Here is a 21,394-nt window from a genome sequence, read left to right as displayed (position 1 = left end):
CACCCAGAGGGGATTAAGGAGTTGCATGTCTTGTACTATGGCTCTGCTGCCACAGGTTACCTTCCCACAGCAGAATGACAAAGGCAGTCACAGGAGGAGTACTCTGCTCCACAAATTAACCAGTGCTGAAGGACTAGGGCTGCTCATTTATTCCATCCTCAGACAGGCACGGGTGGTGACTGCCAGCAGCACATAGCTTCAGCCTCTCCTGGTAGAGCCTGACCAGCTTGACAGGAACATCAAGCTGAGGAGCTTCATTCCTAGCCAGACCTCCTCCAAGAGGCACTCAGTGCTGAGCAGCAGGTCAGGAAGGGGCCACTTCACAAGTGTAGCAGCACCACACACACCCCATCACATCACAGCCACGCTGGGAGCTTTATGCTGAAAGGAGAAGCAACACTGCTTTAGAGAAGCTGGGTACTCTCCTGGTCATCACTGTGTTTCCAACACAGCTTTTGAACACTTTCAAACCACATCAGCTGCCCACACTATACTTGAACAAAATGATTTTCCTCCCAGCATATTCCAAAGAGAAACCAAAATAGCACTACCATTGGAGAAGGTTATGCCATACCATGAAAGCAGTTTAATGCAATGCCTTCTGTCTGCCAGCTACAGAGATGCCAAGGAAGAGAAACTACTCACCCTTCCCAAATGCCTTGGGCACTCTCCTCCTCCTATCCCAACTTGCATGTCAAAATTAAACACAAGGCCCCTCTAAACTATGAGGAGACTGGCCCTGCATCATATACAGTCTGTTAGGCTTGTTAAAATGCTGCAAAAGTTCTGGATAAGCATTAATAAGGTAAGGTCTGCCACAGGCAATGGATTTTAAGCTTCCTCCAGCTGATGGTGTAGAAAAGTACAGAGGCAGAAGGAAAAGAACAATCTTCCATTGCTAAAAACTGGGGTAAAGGTTGGTACCATCGGTACAACTGGAATCCTAACAGCTTCCACTAATTATACCTTTCAGATGAAAGCTACAAACTTTGCTTTTTTTGTCTGTATATTCATTCCCTCTTCTCGCACATTCAGTCTGCTAGTTTTTCCTCAGACCTCACTGTAACTGTTTTGCTTTCTTCTTTTCCTCTGCCTTCTTTCACTTGTCAGGGTTGAAGACCCCAAACAAACTGACACCAATCAGGTGTATTTTAGCCAGTCTATCCCAGACAGAGGCACAAGGAACACAAGGCCATCTTTGATGCTCAATTCCAAGAGAGAATATACATAAAGGTGACCTTGTATTTTGAGACTAATGCCTTTTTCTAACAGAAATCTTATCCTTTCCCACATGATTTGTACATTTTCCCCTTTTATATGTGCCTAGAGGTGTCATCATAAACAGCAGTTCAAAAATAGCTTGAAGTGATTAAAGCATTTATTTAAACTTAACTGAAATCAACAGTTTAGGAGAATGACCAAATGCTGGGATGCATTTGGGCAGATTAAAAGGAGTCACAGAGTGCTCTGTATGTTCTGCCTTAAAGTATCCAGAGAGTCAACAGGCCCAGCAATAAAGTTTTATAGCATTTCAAGCTACAAAGGACTACAAAACCTTCCTAATCTTCCACATGTCCTAATCCACTATGTTTCCATGAGGTACCCTTTTACAAGATCTGATAATTTGTCCTTTGTTGAAATATAACAGCCAGAAGAGAACAGGAGTGTGCTGCCAAGATTGAGAAATGAGCATTTTTCCTAACTCAAATATATTTTTAGCCTTTTTTTTTTTTAATGCTTTCCAAATCCTGGTTTCCAGTATGCATTCACCTCTCTCATAGGTAGGCACATTTTTTTTTTTCCTAGTCACATAACTTTGCTTCTGGATCACAGATGAAAACCCTGAGAAGCCTCCTGTCTGGTACCTTTTTGCAAAAGCCAACAAATCTATCCTCTGACACCAAAGGTCCATTAGCAACTATTTTGAGTCAACTCTTTAATTTCATACATTTTGTGGTACAATTTTTTAATCAATACAATGAAATAAATAGTCAATTATTTGCAAAGTGTCTCTTTTTACTTTCAATTTACTTTTTTTCCTCAAAGAATGAAATCAGGTTTGTCTGACTACATCTGCTTTCCATTAAATCCTACTGACCAGGGTTAAATTGTATCTGTATTCTTCCAGTCTGTAACTATGGAATCCTACAAGATTCCATGTATTTTGTACAGGTTTGGTACCAGGATCTCCAGTGCATAGTTTTTACTTTCTCCTCTTTACTCTATCAATTTAATATTTTCAGACATTTTCTCATGATGTCATGACCCAACAAAAATCAGTGTCAACAAGACAAACTTCTCCTCTGGGACCTTTCAGCCCATCTGGACTTCCAGTTATCCAGGTTTTTTGGTTCCAAGAAGTTTGGTAACCTGATTACTGACAGTGGTTAATTTTCATCTGACACCATTAGAAAAAAGTCCCCTTTCTACCCTTACACTTGTCAGCATTGTTTTTTCCCCTTGGATATTCTTTGCTGATCATCATCTGCTTCTCTCTACTTCACACTGATTCTTTTTTACCTTTCTCTAACCATTACTACAGGCAAAAAGAGAAAAGGTACTTCCAGAGGACACTAGCAGTTTAAAAAAGGAATAGCATAATGATATCTTAAGATTCATAATTCCCTTCATGATAATTTTAATCCAAGCACAAAGCTCTGAAAGGATCTTGCTGTGAGTACAATGATATTCATTATCTGCGTGTTACGAGAATCACAGCTGAAAACAGTTTTCACAGGCACTATTCTGGTGCTCTTACTGAAAATTACATCACATACAGCATATGAAACTGAGAAAGATGCCTCAGTAATAGCAATGTGAGTTTAACATAAAGTATTCTGATCAAGCCACTTCCACATCCTCTCCCAAACACCTGTCCACCTTCAAAGCAATACACATTGAATGTTTGTAAACATTTCTCATAAAGCTGCTACTTCAACCCCTTACTTTTGCTGCTGTTCTTGGAATTCTCACAGATTAGCCTCTGGCACTGAAGAGCCCATGGCCAATCTGTGACATCCTGACACCTGCAAGCCCCTGGTTTTCAAGCATCCCTCCAAACTGTACTTTTCAACACCTTAATCACCACAGTGGAGCAGCACCGTTAATTGGCCACCCCCAGTCACAACCCTGACTTCATATGACACACAGACTTTACAGCTTTCTGCACTGAATAACTTCTTCAATAGTGCCTTCCCTCATTCTCCAGCAATGCAAATGTCTGTAGATTCTCATTTCTTCCTTGCATTTCCAAGTTCCTTTTTCCCCTCCAATACCTGCAAATTTTAAAATCAAATGTTCCCTGTAGCTCCAGTGCCTCCATCCCAGCTACCATATCACATAATGTCCCTCTTAAACACTGAAGTCACATCTTAAAACCAAGTAGGATTTTTTTCCCATCTCCAGCTAATCTTGCCAGCAAGCTGTCTCAAGCAAAGTACTTAGGAAAGGCTTGTCTGTATGCCTCTCTTCTATATCTTCTTCATTAAAGAATCAGCCAGCTTGGAAAGGACCTCTGAGATCATCAAGTCCAACCCTTGATCAACTACAGCCGTGGTTACCAGACCATGGCACTAAGTGTCACATCCAGTCTCATCTTAAAAAGCTCCAGGGATGGAGAATCCACCACTTCCCTGGGCAGCCCATTCCAATGCCTGATTACCCTTTCTGTAAAGAATTTCTTCCTGATTATCTAACGTAAACCTCCCCTGGCAGAGCTTAAGACCATGCCCTCTTGTCTTGCTGATAGTTGCCTGGGAGAAGAGACCAAGCCCCACCTGGCTACAACCTCCTGTCAGGGAGTTGTAAAGAGTGATGAGGTCTCCCCTGAGCCTCCTCTTCTCCAGGCTGAACAACCCCAGCTCCCTCAGCCTTTCCTCATAAGACTTGTGCTCGAGTCTCTTCACCAGCCTCGTTGCTCTCCTCTGGACCTGCTCCAGCACCTCAATGTCCTTCCTGAACTGAGGGGCCCAGAACTGGACACAGTACTCCAGGTGTGGCCTCACCAGTGCTGAGTACAGGGGAAGAATCACTTCCCTGGTCCTGCTGGCAACACTGTTCCTGATCCAGACCAGGATGCCATTGGCCTTCTTGGCCACCTGGGCACACTGCTGGCTCATGTTCAGCTTCCTGTCAATCCAAACTCCCAGATCCCTTCCTGCCTGGCTGATCTCCAACCACTCTGTGCCCAGCCTGTAGCACTGCAGGGGGTGGTTGTGGCCAAAGTGCAGGACCCGGCACTCGGTCTTGTTGAACCTCATCCCATTGGAATCGGCCCAACTCTCCAGTCTGTCCAGGTCCCTCTGCAGAGCCCTCCTGCCTTCCAGCTGATTGACACTCCCCCCCAGCTTGGTGTCATCTGCAAATTTGCTGATGGTGGACTCAATACCCTCATCTAAATCATCAATAAAGACATTAAACAGAACTGGGCCAACACTGATCCCTGGGGGACACCACTAGTGACCAGCTGCCAACTGGATGCAGCCCCGTTCACCACCACTCTGGGCCCGGCCCTCCAGCCAGTTCCTAACCCAGCAGAGAATGCTCCTGTCCAAGCCATGGGCTGCCAGCTTTTTCAGGAGTGTGCTGTGGGAGATGGTGTCAAAGGTTCTGCTGAAGTAGACAATATCCACAGCCTTCCCCTCATCAACCAGGCGGGTCACCTGATCGTAAAAGGAGATCAGGTTGGTCAGACAGGACCTAAACCCGTGCTGGTTGGGTCTGATCCCTTGTCCATCCTGTAGGTGCTGTGTGATTGCACTGAGGATGATCTGCTCCATAACCTTGCCAGGCACTGAGGTCAGGCTCATGGGTCTGTAGTTTCCTGGGTCCTCCTTCTGGCCCTTTTTGTGGATGGGCGTGACATTCACCAACTTCCAATCATCTGGGACCTCCCCTGTGAGCCAGGACTGTTGGTAGATGATGGAGAGAGGCTTGGCGAGTTCTTCCGCCAGCTCCCTCATCACCCTAGGATGGATCCCATCTGGTCCTATAGACCTGTGAGGATCCAGGTGGCTCAGCAGGTTGTTAACTGTTTCCTCCTGGATTACAACAGGGGGGCTATTCAGCTTCTTATCTCTGTCTACAAGCTCCAGAAGCCAGCTGTCCTAAGGACAATCTGTCTTACTGTTGAAAACTGAGGTAAAGAAGGTGTTAAATACCTCAGCCTTTTCCTCATCTTTGATAACTATATTCCTGCCCGTGTCCAGTAAAGAATGAAGGTTTTCCTTGTCCCTCCTTTTGCTATTGATGTATCTGTAGAAAATGAAACACCTTTAATTTTTTTGGAAAAGTAACCGAGACATTTAATGCACAGTTTTCAAGGCTGGTGACACTTTTTTTTGTTGATTTTCATCTTGCAGACATGTTTGTAGTTCAGGAAAAAACCCAGCAACATAAATTAAGTTCAGCCTTCCCCTGTAGTTTTGCAACATATTTCTAACAACTCAACAAGCAAGCAACTGCAACAGGGAAACATTCCCAAGTCCCAGAGCAGACTCTCGGCAGCGCTTTACTGACAGGAATTCAGCTGAAATTTTGCTCTGAATCGGTACAGCCAAATGAGAAGTCACAAGTCACCCTGGGCAAGTACAAAAGTAAGACTTTTCCTTCTCCTTCAGTCCTTCTTGTAAGCAACAACATCCACTAAAAGCCACGAGGAGCAAACCAGCTGAACAGAAAAAAGAACTTCAAAAACACTAAGGCTCAAGGAGGAGACAAATTTTGCAGTCAGAAAGCTCATGCCTTAAAAATAGTGCCAAAGCTCATTCCTGCCATGCCTGTTTCCTGCAGGGAGTCACGCCTGAGCGCTGCCTTCCAGATGCCGGCGGGGCCAGCCGGCCGAGCACCCCGAGGGCAGGGCTGTGGAGCAGCACCTCGCACATCTGGAGCCCTCCTGCAGCTGCCAGTTTGGTACCTGTGGGCAGCAGCAGATGGCCACAGGCAGCCAAAATGGACTTCCCTAGAGTGCCCTCAGTCCTTGTAGTATTTCACCAAGGAGCACATAAGGCATTAGAGCCATATGTAGGCAGCGTCGGTTTGGTTGTCTCTTCTCTTTCTAAAAAAACCCCTCTGCTTTATGCCCGTTTTCTGAAAAACACATCTGACCAGCCCGCAGCAAACACCACAGCAGCCCCAGCCCTGAGTCACACACACAGCTGTGCAGAGGGGACGGCACAGAGGAGGAGGGGAAGGGAGCTGCGGCACTGAGGAGCTCGAGCAAGACATATCATCAGTGCTGATGACTGGGCCAGTTACACCCATGATGAGAAAGACAGATGTTCTGCAGAAAGCCAGCCACTGCCTCATATTAGGAGGTATGAAAGCTGAGAGTTTAGATGTCACATTTTCCCTTAGTCTTCACCCTTCACAGGCCAGGACAGATCCCAGAAAGCCAGGTATCTGGCTGCAAGAAATAATGCAGTCAGTTTTAAATTTTTAGTCTTGGTTTCTCCTGAAGATCTCATCCTGCCTGTAATATCACAAGCCTTCCAAGTCAACAGTGGCATTGCTGCTTTTGCTGCAAGAAAAGCTGGAGGAGCAGAACAGTTCTTTGCTGCTCTTGAGTTTTGGTTCTACATACACACAGATCTCTGCTGTGGGTATACAAGAGCTCCATAAATGAGAATACATGTGTCTCCAGATAACCCACACAAAATCAAAACATTGCAAGCAGATTCCTGAAGCCAACAGAAGAACTGATAGAAGACCGGGGAAAAGGCAGCCTTGGGATAAGCATTCTCTTGTGCACAAAATTTGCTGCAGAACTGCAGGGGTGAAGGAACAGAGATCTGCTCAGTATTCAGGGCTTGGAGTTTGGGGGATTTTTCTTGGCTGTTTTTCAGGTTTTAGGTCTACAAAACCTCCCCCATGCTAGTCACACAAGCTACTACACAGGGTGGTCTCTTCTCACACCTACAGCTTCAGGGTTAGCCACAAAAAGGAAATAAAACAGGTCCTTATAGGTATGAAACTGCATAGACAAAAAGCCTTGAAGCAAACCAGACTGCTGCCTAGCAATGCTGTATCTAGATCTGAGCAGGGTAGTGCCTCAGGTCCAGGACTGCTGTGAAAGGAACCACAGTATAGCTCCAGCTGGAAGGGGGCTCAGGTGGTCTCTATGCCAGCCTCCTGTCCAAACAGGATCAGCACTAACTGAGACCAGCTTACTCAGGACTTTATCCAGTCAAGTCTTAAAAACCTCCAAGGAAGGAGATGTTGCAGTCTCCCTGGGCAGCTCTCTCTCCAGTGCTCAGCTATCCTCACGGTGAAGCCCTTTTTCCTTACCACTCTGAACCTCTCTCACTTCCACTGTTGGGCATTTTCTCTCACCCTCCTGTCATGCACTGGTGTAAACTCTTTTTTCATTCTTTTGTACACAACTTCACATCAGAGCATCCAAACTTTGGAGAAAGAAAATTGAGCAGGGTACTCCAAATGCCAGCAATTAATTGAAAGATGCTTTCTTTCCTTTGCAAGCCACCACGTGCTTCAAAGAATTTTGCCACAGCTGAAGATGCTGCTTACACCCAAAATCAGGGGCAGCACTCAACATCTTTGGTGCAGAACAAGAGCCAATGGCCTTCCCCCTCTCTACTGGACATCAGCACATCTCATCCAAGGAAGCACACTCCTTACCTCTGCAGGCAACCTCAACTGCAGTAAGAGCTGGGAGACAAGTGCTCCACAGTGTCACCAAACTGCCAGGGCTTATCCCAGCAGAGCTGCAGGACACGAGTAAGCCCAGCACGTTCAGCTCCAAGCAAGCCACTAAAGTGTATCAGGAATATTGCTCTTTGCCCCTACACTACGCGGGAGAAGCCTCCACCAACACCAACTCACTTCTGTTCTGCATCTCTGCTCAGGACACACCTGATTTCACAAGGAAGGAGGCCAAAAGCTCCCTAAGACTCCTGCCCAAAGCTCCCTAAGAGGTTATCAGAGCAGCCAGGTCTCTATTTCTCACCCCATATGACTAACAGATTGCATGAAAGGACAAAGCCAGCCCCAGCGCAGATGCAGAGGAATGTTTTTCTTTGGCAGAGAGGAAAGAGATGAAGTGAGCGTCACATTTTTCCATTAAATTTTTGCCTGTCACCACAGCAGAGCCAGATCACATACAGAAGATTGAAAGCCAGTTAGTAGCAGATGGCAAAAAAAAAAAAAAAAAAAAAAAAGTAGTAGTTTCCAAGACACAGTGAAGGCACAGAGAGGTCACTGGCACTATTCAGCTACACATTTGGAGAGATGGCAGCTATGGAGACTGCTCTAGTAATTCAGGTCTATCCCATTTAACTGGACTTTATTTTCTCACATTGCCTTCTCCACTTCCCAACTCACCCTCAAAAGAGGGAATGCTCTTTATTTGATAGAGCATTTGTACACTTCCTGCACACATTTAGCACTGACACAACTCCATTCACTGATTTTCTTTTCTGCAGTTGAGAGCTACGTTTGGCAGCTCACAGACAGAGAGAATGACAGGCCCTGCTAGGAACAGCTCAGCATCTCAGACTGGAGACAGCAAGTGCAATGCCCACCCTGGCTCTGCATTGTTAAACCCCACCATTCTTGACCTGTCTTTTGTACTGCCTATTACTCACTTGGGTGGAGTTGAAGAGTAATGTACTTGCCAGCAAAATTGTGGCCCTAAGCCAGGTTTATTTCTTGCATACCATTTCTTTCACTTTCATATAAGATAAACAATTTAGCATCCAAGAGAGGGCCCACTTTTCAACAGCACTCAACATCGTGGAGGGGTGGTGGTACCATCCACCAATTCAACACTGGTGCTTCTTTGAACATCAGGTCTGTCCATTCCTTTGTTATGTACCCACACTCTTATCAAACAACCTTTTTCCTATTGATCCTTGAACAACTCCCTCCTCCAGGCAGTCCCCTTTCTTTCCAGTGACATCCAAATAATAGTCTACTGGTATCAAATAAATACACACATGCACACATCAGGATTACATCTAAGCACAAGCCACACAGCTACTCTGACTATTCCCACTGCACATTCCTTTAGCTCAAAATGCCGTTCCACCACCACTTCCCAAGTCAAACATTCCTACCTGCCCCCTCATGTCAGCAGCAGTACCCAGGCTGCCTACAGGGTAAGCTGTGTCAGGGAACTGATACCCCTGAAAGCTAATTTCTGACAAAAAAATAGTCACTTTACACCTGGCTGAGTTCCCAGCCAGCTGCCACGACAGCCTGCGGTTACATCCAGGTGCAGAACTGCACTGTCAGGTCTTGTCACCCAGAAAAAAAACACAGCCAAAGGGCATCCAGACAGTCTCCATGATTCAGAGAGAGATGAATAGGGAGCAACAGCATGAAAGAATGTGCCCTCCTGAAAACACAGAAGAAGAGCTCTGTGGTGAGAGTGCCCCTCAGGGACCCACCAGGAACCTATCTCCCTCGGAAAAAAGCAAGCTGCTCTAGGGAATTGTAGGAGTTAGAGGGAAGACCCTGTAAACCCAGGGTAGGCAGCCAACACAGCCTATGACAAATGCCACTGAGCCAGGTTAAACACCCTGACTGTCTATTGATAATTGCTAAAGTCTCACCCACAAAACATTCCTTCTCCAAAAGGGAGACAAACAGCCCAAGACAGAGGAAACAGAGGATGGATGGTTAAATCAAGTATTACAAAGTGACTGGAAAACAACCTCTGGGAATGCAGGAAGGTATACAGACAGAAATAAGGACAGCAGAGCCTGATGATAACCAGCATTTGGATACAGGACAGAAAAGCAGCATCTATCTGCAAGTATGAAGTCAGCAAGAAAAGCTGCCCCATCAGAGGCAGGGGGCTACTCCCAAAGCACCACATCTTCACTTTCAAAGCAACAACCACATGCCTTAGAGTTGCCTTGTCAACTGAAGGACCAAGAGAAAACAAGCCCACAGTGGTACAGACCACACAGCTCTTTGGAGGGAGGAGTAGCCAGCCAGGCATGGCACGAGCTGGGTGCCTCAGTCCTTGCTCACAGTCCTGGGCTGGTCTGCAGCCCCTGCACAAGCAGGACCATGGCAGACACGCTGAGCAGGAACTAATCCATGAGACAGACATCCCCCTGCTCCTGCTGTAACAGAGCTGAGCACACCCCCTCTGGCTTAGCGCTGAAAAAAAAAAAAAAGCCTATTAAGGGAAGCTTACAAGCTCCCCAAGACAAGGGGCACTGTCCTGTGTCACCACAGCATGGTACTGCTGCACACAGTGGCTCCTAAGGCACTTTTATTCTGCAGTGGGTACTTCCCTCTCACACTTGTCAGACAGCCCAGACATAAACTGGATTTGCTGGGCAGTGGTACAGGTGAGAGCCACACAGCAAAATGCAGGGACAAGCTAAGAGACAGTCAGAGCTGGTGGCACATTGCTCAAAGGCCTCCTTGTTTTATTTTATATTTATTTTTATTTTATTTGTCACAGCTGGCATGAAGACAATCTGATCTCACAGTGTGCAAGCAAAAGCATGAAGGCAGACTTGCAGAGGAGTAGAAATAAGACACAAATGAACTGTGCATCAGTGAGCAAGAGGGACACAAAAAGATCAAATCAAACTGCATATCCCTGCCTAGGATCTGCAGCTAGTCAGACCAGCCTCCTCTACAGACACAGATGATGCTAAAAAGTGAGACTCCTTTAATGAAAAACTAGTCCCCATCCCAGGATAGGCAAAACTTACTTAGCCCCAGATATGAAAGACCTCGAAGAAGGGATTCTTCACATCACAAAGTCCTGCAAAGAGCACAGGCTCCCACCCTCCCTGTAGATAAGTTCAACAGCTCCAGACACAGGAAAACCCTGTCTGGTAACACCATAAGTGAAATTCCTTTGCTCCTGCTATCGTGCACAACCTGCTCCATGTGTAATGGCTGGCTTTCCAAAGGAAACATTTACAGAGAACACTGCAGATCAGTCACGTCCACTAGGAAAAAGAATAAATAGTTAGGTCTGTGCATTAAATGCTGGCTCAATCTTATCTACCATGCTTCAAAGTCAGTCCCAGGACAGACTAACATTTTTTCCAGCTCCTGTCCTCACTGCAGATGAAGCACTTCACTATACAGTTACAGCCAGTCCAAATGAAACCAGCCAGCAACTCAATACCTCCATTTTTCTAATTTTAACTGTCAGAAAACAGGAGGGTAAAGTTTCAAAGTCTCCTACTTGTGTTTATCTCAGCTTTTAGAGGAATTGTAGATCAGTTAGAGCCATTACAAGTACCTGACATGTACACTGGCAACCTGGAATGACTTTCTTATTTAAATTTGGGAAGATAGCAAGGGTGGGGGGGATGGCTTTCAGTGCAAGGCACTGAGTACAACTAATTCTGCTGTTCATCAATTGTGATGCTGATAATTTTTTTTAATATGGACAGTCAATGACAAAATTTAACACTACTGCTTCGTACATGGCACGTGTACAACTATTTGAAAGTCTCACTTTCTCGTTTTTCCTCTTTACTGGAGGATTTTGGCAAAATCCTTTCAAGTACTGACTGCACAAATATTTCACCTAAAGTCAGCTGTCCTGTCCTCCGTATGCAGGTGTACAGAGAAGAAAGAACAAGAGATTTCAGCTTTATGGTTAGTAGGCAACAGACCAAACCCTGCTTTCAAATAAATGAAGTAGCTCTCTCCCTTACCAAAACGAAATGAAAACTGGATACAACTATATTGACACCAGATTTTACAGAGGGCTACATGCAGCCACCACAAAATAAGATACAGCCAGCTCCACATCTACACATGCTGTGGTTACCCAACTTTTAATTAAATACACACAGACCGTAAAAATCAAGCGCTGTCATCCATTTAAATTAACAGCTGCCACTGCCCTACACCGAAAACTACAGGCAATCCCTGGCAGCTCGTTCAGAGGCAGCTTTTCTGCAGAAGTCATTAGAAACACGAAGTAACGGCAACCGTCGTTTTTGTGGCCGAGGAAATGAGTCACTGGGCAAGCTCCCGATGAGGTTCAGAGGCTTCTTATGGGGAGGAAAAAAGGCCAGCCCAAAGTTTCCTGAGCTCATCTTACATGATGATAACAACTCTGACGATTAGCCTTCATGGGCAGCTCGCTTTGGTTTTGCTTTTGCAGGGAGACTTGGTAGCTGAGGCCCAGAAAGCCTCCTCCACTCATCCCAACCTGCACTACACCCATATTCCAGGGTTAAGCTGCCCACAGCATCACCAACAACATGGCAACAGGCTCACTGAGTTCAAACACTGCTCAGACAACGGCTTCAGCAATATAATATTTGAGTAACTTCATTTTTTTGATATGAGTTTCAGGTTCAATAGTCAGCTCTTTAAAGAATAAAAAATTTGGGCTACTCAGCATTTAAAGCATCTTCCAGTTAACTACTCATCAAGACACTCAGGACATGACATCTAGGAATTTAGTCCTAAATATTTAAGCCAGCTGTTGTCCCCACATATGTGTAGGGCAGTGGCAGTTCTACATCTGCCATGCCAAGATCACAGCCATGCTCCTGTTTGGCTGCATTTTGTTACCATCTGGAAGCAGTGGCCAATGTGTTAAAATAACCATGAAAAAGGGGGGGCAGGGAGGGAGGAAAAGACTGCATCCTCAGTATTAAATAAGGAAGTTTTAAATGTCAAGGGCTCCTAAGAACCATCTGCCTTTCATCCTCCATCCAGGAATGGGACAGGTAGTTGGCATGTCACAGCGTGTTTGTCACACTTATCCATCTGCACCAGATCTGGCACTTGTCACTGAAGATGCCATCCCAGCTGGGCCATGTCCAACCACAAATCAACTCCAATGGAGACCCATGGCCACAAGTAGAGCTCTCCCAGTTCAAGCCTGCCTGCGTGTTATGGAAAGTAAAGGCGGTAGCAAGAAGCCCAAGAGTTCACCTGGCCACGCTTCTGCTCCCCTTGGGCAGTGGCAGGCATTGTGCTTTCTTTCTGCTTGGTCACCAGGAAAATTAAAAAGCACATAATAATAATAATAATAATAATAATAATAATAATAATAATAATAATAATAATAATAATAATGCCTTACACTATGCCTGTGTACAGCGTTACCAACATACAATCACAACAAGCTACAGCGCATAGGAAGATTAGATAATGTGAACACGTGACACGTGCCATGAACACAACTCTGGGAAACCTTTCAGCCTTTTCTTGGATGGGAAACTAAGCCACTCTGGAAAAATAAATGCTCTAAAGCTATCTGGCATCCAGGTGAGTACTATAAACTATGAGGACTTTAATGAGCCACCTCAAGGACTGCTGCCTGCCAACAGCAGAGCTGAGCTCCTCAAGGTCCCACCTTCTCCAGGCACAGCCAATGACATCACTGACAGTACCAGAGGAGTGAGGGAATGGCTCCTCACACAGCTTCAGGCACTGGTGAAATCATCAGCTCTTAAAGAGAAATGTAAATCCCCAGGAGGTTGGATTTCAGCCCTGGTAATTAAGGCAGGCTGGAAAAGTTTAAAATAGAGGTCAAGTTTTTCAGTGCACGCGTATTTTCACACTTGTCTGCCAGCGTCAAATCAACCAGAGCCAGGAATAGCCTTTATGGTTGTAAGAAAGTTAAATTTTAACTTAAAATACACAAAAGGCAGTTGGCACAGAATTCTCACCCTCACCAGTCTGCACACACAGGTCTGACTGTGGAACAACACTGATCCTTCTTTCTACTTGTGAGCTCTCCCCTCAGTCAACATGATCATCATCTTATCCCTCTCCTCCTTGCCAGTCCAGCTCACACTCTTAGGGCTTTTGACTGACTCAGACACCTTTCCTTAGCCCACACCGAAGTTCCCTTGGATGCAGATTTGCACATCCAGCTAAGAGACATCCCAGGAGTGGGCAAAGACCATAGGATTCCACAGGGTACGTGTTCCACAGCCATGAGGATGACAGCACAGGTAGTGGGCACTCCTGTACAGGGAGCATAGGAGAGTCTCCTCCATCACCACAGTCTTTTCAGAAATACCCTGCAGTAAGTTTACAAACACAGCAGAGTCAGCTGGGTCAAACCAGTCCTCCCAGATGGAAAGCATAAGCCAGGAGAAGAACAGATGTTTCATCTAGAGAGCCTGTTTGTTTACTTTGGTTTTTTCAAATGATTTTATGAAGTTTTGGCTAGAGGTAAATAGAGATCTTGTGTTTCGTGATATCAAGCACAGTATTTTCCTCCACATGGCAGGGCAACTTCACAAAAGAAGTTGTTCAACAGGCAAAAGTGTGGGTTTTTTTTTTCCTCTAGAGAATGTGAATTTCATAAAACTTTTTTCTCCTTTAAAGATCATAATACCTCACTACACCTACTTAATAGCCTTTAGTTGGATTGTTTTTGCTGAAACTTTTTTCAGATGAATTCCAAAAACAACCAAAAAGAGAAATTGATCCCACACTTTTTATGTGACTTCAAGAGAGTCTCTAAAGAAGTCTTAAACTCCAAAAAAACAATCAAACAAGACAACCACACAAATCAATGGCAGTGCTACTCCAAACAAAGGTGGTCACAGCCCAAAATTTTGCAGACCCGGCTACACACTGTCCCTTGCAAAACACTCATCATCATAGCACTTGAAGCTGAAAATCCCCAATAAAACCTGAAAACAGCAAAGGGAAAAGCATCACACTTCCATCCACCAGATAGCCAGAACATTTTCTTTGTCAAGACATGCTTAAACTCAAGTCTCAAGCTCCTTGAAACAGGGCAGAAAATACACATATCCATGTCACCACAGCCACAAGTCCTATACCAAGTATAAAGTCTCCTTCAGGGCATTAATTAAAGAAGAAAACAATAAATAAGAAGACTAAAGTTAAGAGTGACGAGTCCATTCCCGTCACAAAGATCCAAACAAAGCAGAAGGAAGTATGCCACCACAACCATAAATCTGAAGAGGAACACTCTCCAAAGAGCCTCCCATTTCATTCACAACATTCCTCTTGATAATGAAAAAACTCAAGGAAACAATTGTTCAGTGGAAGAGCTTTCCATTTTTAAGTGTTCCAGCTGCCTCTTTAAAAAACCCCAAGCCACCGTAACATACAATTCCTTTTCCCCGGATCTACCAGAAGATACACATTGCGCAAGAAAGCCCAAGAACTCTCAGAGAAAAAGCAGCCAAACAACGTTTAAAGACAGTCAAGCGTGCAGCAGGCTTGCTTCCTGCTGAAATGAGGCTTGGAGCTTGTGATGGACGTGATCTCGGATCAGTAAGGCTATCGCATACCACACACAACAAACAAGATTTTCCTTGTTTGCCTTACAAGACTAACACCAAGATCTCCGCAGGGCGCCCATCGTGCAATGGGATCACCGCTGTTCCCACGAGAAGGGCTTGGCCCCTCTCCGCGGGATTGTACTTGCACATCGCTCTCTTCGGCGCAAGGAAGAAGCGCAGAGCACACACCAGCACCTGCCAAGCGCCGTTCCTTGGGCGCTGCCATGATCCAGTCGCCACCACCATGTTCCTGTGGGGCTCCATCCGTGCACGTGCTCGACGGCCACGCCAAGCTTGGCTGGCTCGTGCTTCACACAAACAGTGGGCTGGAAGAGTCTTCCACGCTGCTGTCCCAAACTGCTCCGGCTCACTTCCACTTAGGATTCGCACCCACACAGCGTTATAAAGGTTTATAACGTTATAAAAGTGTATCACTTGCGAAACACCTCCCAGATAATCAGAGAAACCACAGGGCAGAGATAACAAGACTCATTTCCTCGGGACTGTCCTAAATATACATTTTGCGCAAGTCAAAACATGGGGATTCCAGCCAAAAAAAAAAAAACAAACACAAAAAAACAAACATCAAAACTTCTGTCACTTCCTTCCTGCCCTGGAGGAGCGGGACGGTGCCGGGAGAGCCTCGCCTTGGAAAAGAAGACACGTCCCGCGGCTCCAGAGGGGTGCCCGGGAGAAGCGGCGGCGCCGCGGGGGCAGAGGGAGCCCCGGCTGCCGGGAGCCCCCGACGGGAGGAGCTGGGACACCCCGGGACGGAGGGGACCCCACCGCCTGCCCGGGGCACCTCGGCCCGGGGGCACCAGCGCCGGAGGGGCGGCGGTCACGGCGAGGGACCCCGGGGAGCACCTGTTGGCCAAAAGCGCCTCCCCCGGCCGGGACCCCGCCACGGCCCCCCAGACGCGGCCGACCACGGGGGCGTCCCAGCCATCCCACCCCCGTCCCCGCCGCTCCTCACCGTGTGGCTCAGCAGCGTGTCGGGGTCGGCGGGCTCGCACAGCTCGCTCAGCTTGCGGTCCCAGTGCAGCAGCGGCGGCTGCTCCCCGCCGCTCTCGCACACCTCCATGGTGGCCGCGGACACTCCTGCCGGCCGGGCAGTCAGTCGGTCGTTCGGTCTGTCCGTCCGTCCGTCCGCCGCCCCGCCGCCCGCCCCCGCCGCTGCCCCGGGCCGCGGAGCCGCCGCTCGCCCCCCGCTCGGCCGGGACTGCGCGGGCGGGTCACCCCCGCCGGCCGCGCCCCCTCCCGGACACGCCCCCGCCGCCCCGCCCGCCAATCGGGGCCGAGCAGCGCGGCCGGTCCGGGGCCCGCGGGCCAATGGGCGCGGGGACCGCGAACGGCTCCAGCTGTGGAATGTGGGCGTGCCCCGCCCGGCCAATGGCGAGGCGGGGGCGGCGGGAGTGACGGGCGCGTCAGCCAATGGGGCAGCGACAAGACTGCGCCGGGCCTGGAGGGCGGGGTCGTGGCGCTGCCCGGGATCCTGGCCTGGGATGGGACGGGACGGGATCGGATCCCCCGCACGGGCCCCGGGCCGCAGGCAGCGCTAGAGAAGTTACGGTCTGCAACCACCCGCCGCCTGCGCTGTCGGTCCAGCGAGAAAGGAGGCAGCAAGAGCACAGAGCTCACCTGTTTACTGAAGACACCTCAGAACGCACCTGGTGAAAACTAGGAGTTTTACAAGGAGCTGCGCTTGCCAGCTCTTGGCGTCTGCCTGAGATCCTTCCCAGGGCGCTCATCCCCGGGCAGTAAAAATAATCCCAGTGACGGGAAATTCTGGTATTTTAAGACTCGCTTTCCTGCCAAGCTGAGGTAACAATGACACTTCATTGTTCTTCAAAAATGGAAGATGCCAAATATTTACAATTCCAAAAAACTGAGAGTTCCTCCATGCTTCTCTGCAGCTCCTGGAGCAGCTCAGGGCAGTCTGCTGTGGGTCAGGTCAACCATAATTGGCATTTCCACATTGCATTGTGCAGGAACCATACCTGGATTTTCTGGTGCATTCTCTCTCTCCTAGACCTCCTTTTAGGCTTCCCCTCTTGTGCCAGGCCACTTCCATTCCCCCACAGAGCAAGCACTTGTGATCACTGCAGCACAAGTGATCCAGTCCTCCCTAAGGAGAGCACAGACTTTCCCCGCTGAGGAAAACAGAGTCACAGGGATTTCCCAGCACCCATCAGGCACAACAGCAACAAAAAGAAGAATAGTGATTTAATCAGGGTTGTCCTGTTAAGATTTATTAATCTTGTGTAGTTTGATTAAAAAACAAGTTTGTTTTTTTTAAAGCGCTACACTGTTTAAAAATATGAAGGAAAAATCCTTAACTGCCCCAACCAGAGATCTCCTACAAAGGTGAGTTGTTCTAGGTCACTGAAATAAGACAGTCCTGTATTTGCCCTCAGCAGCACAGAAAACATCTAAAGCCAAATTACCAGCACCTGAATTGCTACCTACCACTTTGGCAAGCCCAACCAGAGGTACAAACTTGTGTCCTGGCACTGCCAGGCACTGTTGTCAAAGCAATTTCATTGTGCCAGTCCAGAGATGCAGATTGTGAAACTTGTAAAGGTCAGTTCCTTATCCAGGAGCCTCCGTGTTTGCACTGGACATGTTCTTACTTTCAAAGCCCTTGTGGCCTTGTGATAATCTGTTTAACAAAAGGCTCTCCATCACTCTGACATTAGATCCTTCTAAAATCACTGCTGTGACTAGATAATTTCTTTGGGCTGGGGCACCAAATTAGTGTTTTGCCCACATGAGAAGTCTAAAGGAAGACCCATGTTTGCCTTGTAAGCCAACAAAATAAAAGCCACCTCAAAAGAAGAAGGTGCTGACAGGGTGACTGCAGCTTTGTTTGCTGAACATGATGAGAACAAGGGGCTCCCAAGGACTGGTATTCGACAGAGAATACTGGGTTGAACTTTCTCAGTCTAACACATGCATACTGTCATTCCCCCTTGCCTAAAGGAAGAAAGGAACTCATGGGAAGTTAGGCATCCTGGGTAAACAATGCACTGCTTTTCCCAATGGGTTCCTCTCTTCCAGCATCACATAAAATTGTGTCTCTCTCCCCTCTGCACTTCCCCACGGGCTCTCTCTTGTAGCACTGAGGCACGGCTGGCACTATGGGACACAGTGCTCCTGAGAATTCAGGAGCATCCTGGAAGACTTTCACTGAAATATTTTGATACACAAAGACTACCCATTTCTGGGGCTGCAATATAAATATAAGCCACAATACCAGTAGCTGGTGAGTAGATATTGGTAAGTGGGCAGGTTGCTTGCCAGATTATTAAAATTAGTGTTCAAGGCTACGTGTTATTTCTGAGCTTCAACATTTCTGAAACAATTACCTGAGACTTTGTAAGGAGATACGATGTATTTGCTTCGTATGGTGGCAACTAAGAGCAGACAGACCACAAAGAGGTGTTTGTGCTGCAGCACAAGTTCTTCTTGGGAAACAAAATCTGCATTAGCAAGTTTCTGCTAAGAATGGGCAGCACGTACAGGGCACCAAGAAGGATGAGACAAGAGTGGAGGGAATTAATCCTTTCAGAGAATATTAATTATTCAGTGCCCTGATACAATACATGGGATAGCAGTCCAATGTGCTCACAGACTGACACTACACCAGAAATCAGGCACTGTGAAAAGCATCACAAAATCAGTAAGAATGTGATACAGATGCAGCTATCCTAACTTTTTCCCATGTTACTTGGAGGATTTTAAGTTGTGGATTTCAATTGTTACTAGCCTGCTGAAAATCAGAGCTGTTTCTCCACATTTCATTACTTTCCTCTTAGAGCAGCTTTGGCAGTATTTTTAAGTTCCAACTCATCTGAGAGCATTTTGATGTTTTCTTTTGTGTAAGACCCTTTCCTCACCAGAGTCTTCTGAACTGGGTTTGAACTCACTCTCCAGCACAGGGAAACAGTGCAAGAATTGACAAAAAAATCTAAAAGATGATAAAAGGGTGGGTGGGGGGTTATTGTCTGCAAAAGTAGGAGAGAGGAGAGCTCAGCTTTTGTTTACTGAGTATTCTGTCCCCTTTCTGCAAGGAGCAGAAAACCCATGCAGAAAAGCAAACAAAAAAACCTACACAGCAAAACAAGCTAGCTAAGAAAGAGGAGGCTGTTAAGGCAGAGCTCCAAAAAAACACCACTTACTTAAAATATCAAAGAATAAAGCTAGCAACAATACAAAGCCTGACAGAGGAAAAGTGCTCTCTTTTCCTTGCAGACCCAGGTTACAGAAGCCACAACTCCTGCAACTGCATCATTACTCAGTTCTCAGTCAGGTCAGTTGCACAAAGGCTCATTAAATATTTACAGGTGACATTTTCCTGAGTTGTGACAACCAGGATCAAGATAATCATCCATTTTCTAAAGGCATTCTGTTCAAATCAGTTTGAGAAGCCAGCCAGCATGAAAAGAACAAATAGCAACAGAGCCCACAGATAACAATTGCCAGATTTCTGACCAGCTCCCAATAAAAATCTCCTGAAAGCAACAGAAAATAGCCACAGTTAGAGGTGGTTTCTTCAACTTAGCACGTCTTAAAGAGTGCAGGGCACAAACTTTAGGACTAAGAACACACAGAACGACCATGCAACCAATTTCTAGTCACAGTAGTTGCTGGAGATTTTTGTGAAATGGCCAAGTATGGTAACGAGCTCATTTTTTTTTTACCTGGGACTTAAAGCAGCAAGCAGAAGAAAAATCTCACACACACTAACATGTTTCCCACAAGAGGATGTTTCTGAAGAAAGCCTGTGAAAGTTGAGTGTTGTGCAAACACATTATTTACACTACCCAGTACCTGGTAATGCACTAACAAAGAAAATGTCTTGTGTGAGTTCTATATCACACTGCTGTGCAGAGAAGCTCACCATTGCCAAGATAAATAGACACCAAGTCTTAGTTTGTACATACAGACACGCTCAACTTCTTGGCAAAAAGGCATCCACCACAGAAATTTCAGAGTTAAAAATAGGTGTGCTTGAGAATAGTGAAGTTTTCTTCCCACAATCCTGGCATTTTATTCCTTTTCTGACATGAATACTCATGGAAATGGGATAGCCAATACTGAAGACAGCCTACTACTAAACCCACATAATTGGTACACTGACACAAGTTCCACTTTACCAGAACATTCCTTGCTCTTGTACCCAGGAGCTTCTCAAATCACTGATTTAGCTTTCTTGCCTTTGCAATCCATGGCCCCTCTGCATGGGCTCCCACAGGCACTGCTGGTCTTTAACCAAAGTGTGACCTCTATTTGGGAACACAGACACAACTCCCTCAGCCCCACAGAGGGTAACAAGAGGGCTATTTCAGTGAAGTGGGACTTGATTTCTTTGGTTGAAGCATCCTCTCTTACTTCTGTTGTATGGTTCATAATTCCTGCAGAGCAATTTCTGCAGATTAACGAGAATCACAGTTGAGAGTGTTCTTTGCTGTGTGATACAGGCACAATGCCTACACTGTGTTCCTCAAACCAGCCACAGAAACAAACACAGGAGAAGCCTGTTTCCTACACCTTAGACCAAGCTGACAGAAATAACTGAGTGCCATGGAGCTGCATTGCAGACCAGAATAACTCTGTCTCAGAGCTGCTAAGAAATGCTCCAACTACTTGGCGAATATGCTGCCATTTTAAAAACAAATCACCTCTATTTTTTCATCTTTTCCAATCATCTCCATAGATATGTAAAATAAATTCCTTGTTAAGGTCACACACTTCTGAATGTCCTGGTTGATGCAAGCACTCAGGGTTTGCCTAATCAAGTTTACACGAGAGTTTAACATAGGCAAGCATTTTCCAGGGGACAGTGTGGGAAAATACTCATTGCCTAGTCACAAAGAATCGCTGTACTTCACTCAGGTGATACTACTTCCACTCTGTAACACTTCCTTGCAGAACAGGTACCTAGCCATGAAGAGCCAAAAGACCCCAGGTGCTATAGGAATGCTGATTTCACACTGGATTTTCTCATAACCAAAACCTAAGTTACAGATTAACTTTGCCTCATAGCAACAACGCAGACATAAGAGATGAACACACAACACACCTTTGCCACTGGTTATTTTTGCTGTAACTGAGTCTATAAGTAATGCAGAATCCTTTGTGAAAATCTACCCTACTGCCAAGTT

General features: G+C 46.4%; 1 protein-coding gene across 2 annotated transcripts in view; it reads right to left on the bottom strand.

Annotated features, from left to right (window-relative positions):
- Window positions 1–16,407, bottom strand: part of CREB3L2 (cAMP responsive element binding protein 3 like 2) — an 85,198-nt gene extending 68,791 nt beyond the window's left edge. The window contains exon 1 of one of the 2 annotated variants that reach the window (XM_051784764.1): window positions 16,204–16,407. In XM_051784764.1, coding sequence (XP_051640724.1) covers window positions 16,204–16,311 — 108 coding nt within the window. In that variant the 5' untranslated portion in view covers window positions 16,312–16,407. The remainder of the gene's footprint in view (window positions 1–16,203) is intronic. The other variant, XM_051784763.1, reaches the window with a different exon arrangement.
- Between the last annotated feature and the right edge of the window lie 4,987 nt (window positions 16,408–21,394).

Source organism: Manacus candei, unplaced genomic scaffold (assembly GCF_025592945.1).
Source record: "Manacus candei isolate 608988 ecotype Guabito, Panama unplaced genomic scaffold, ASM2559294v1 h1tg000018l, whole genome shotgun sequence".
Taxonomy (NCBI): domain Eukaryota; kingdom Metazoa; phylum Chordata; class Aves; order Passeriformes; family Pipridae; genus Manacus; species Manacus candei.
This window is presented reverse-complemented; position numbering and strand designations above follow the sequence as displayed.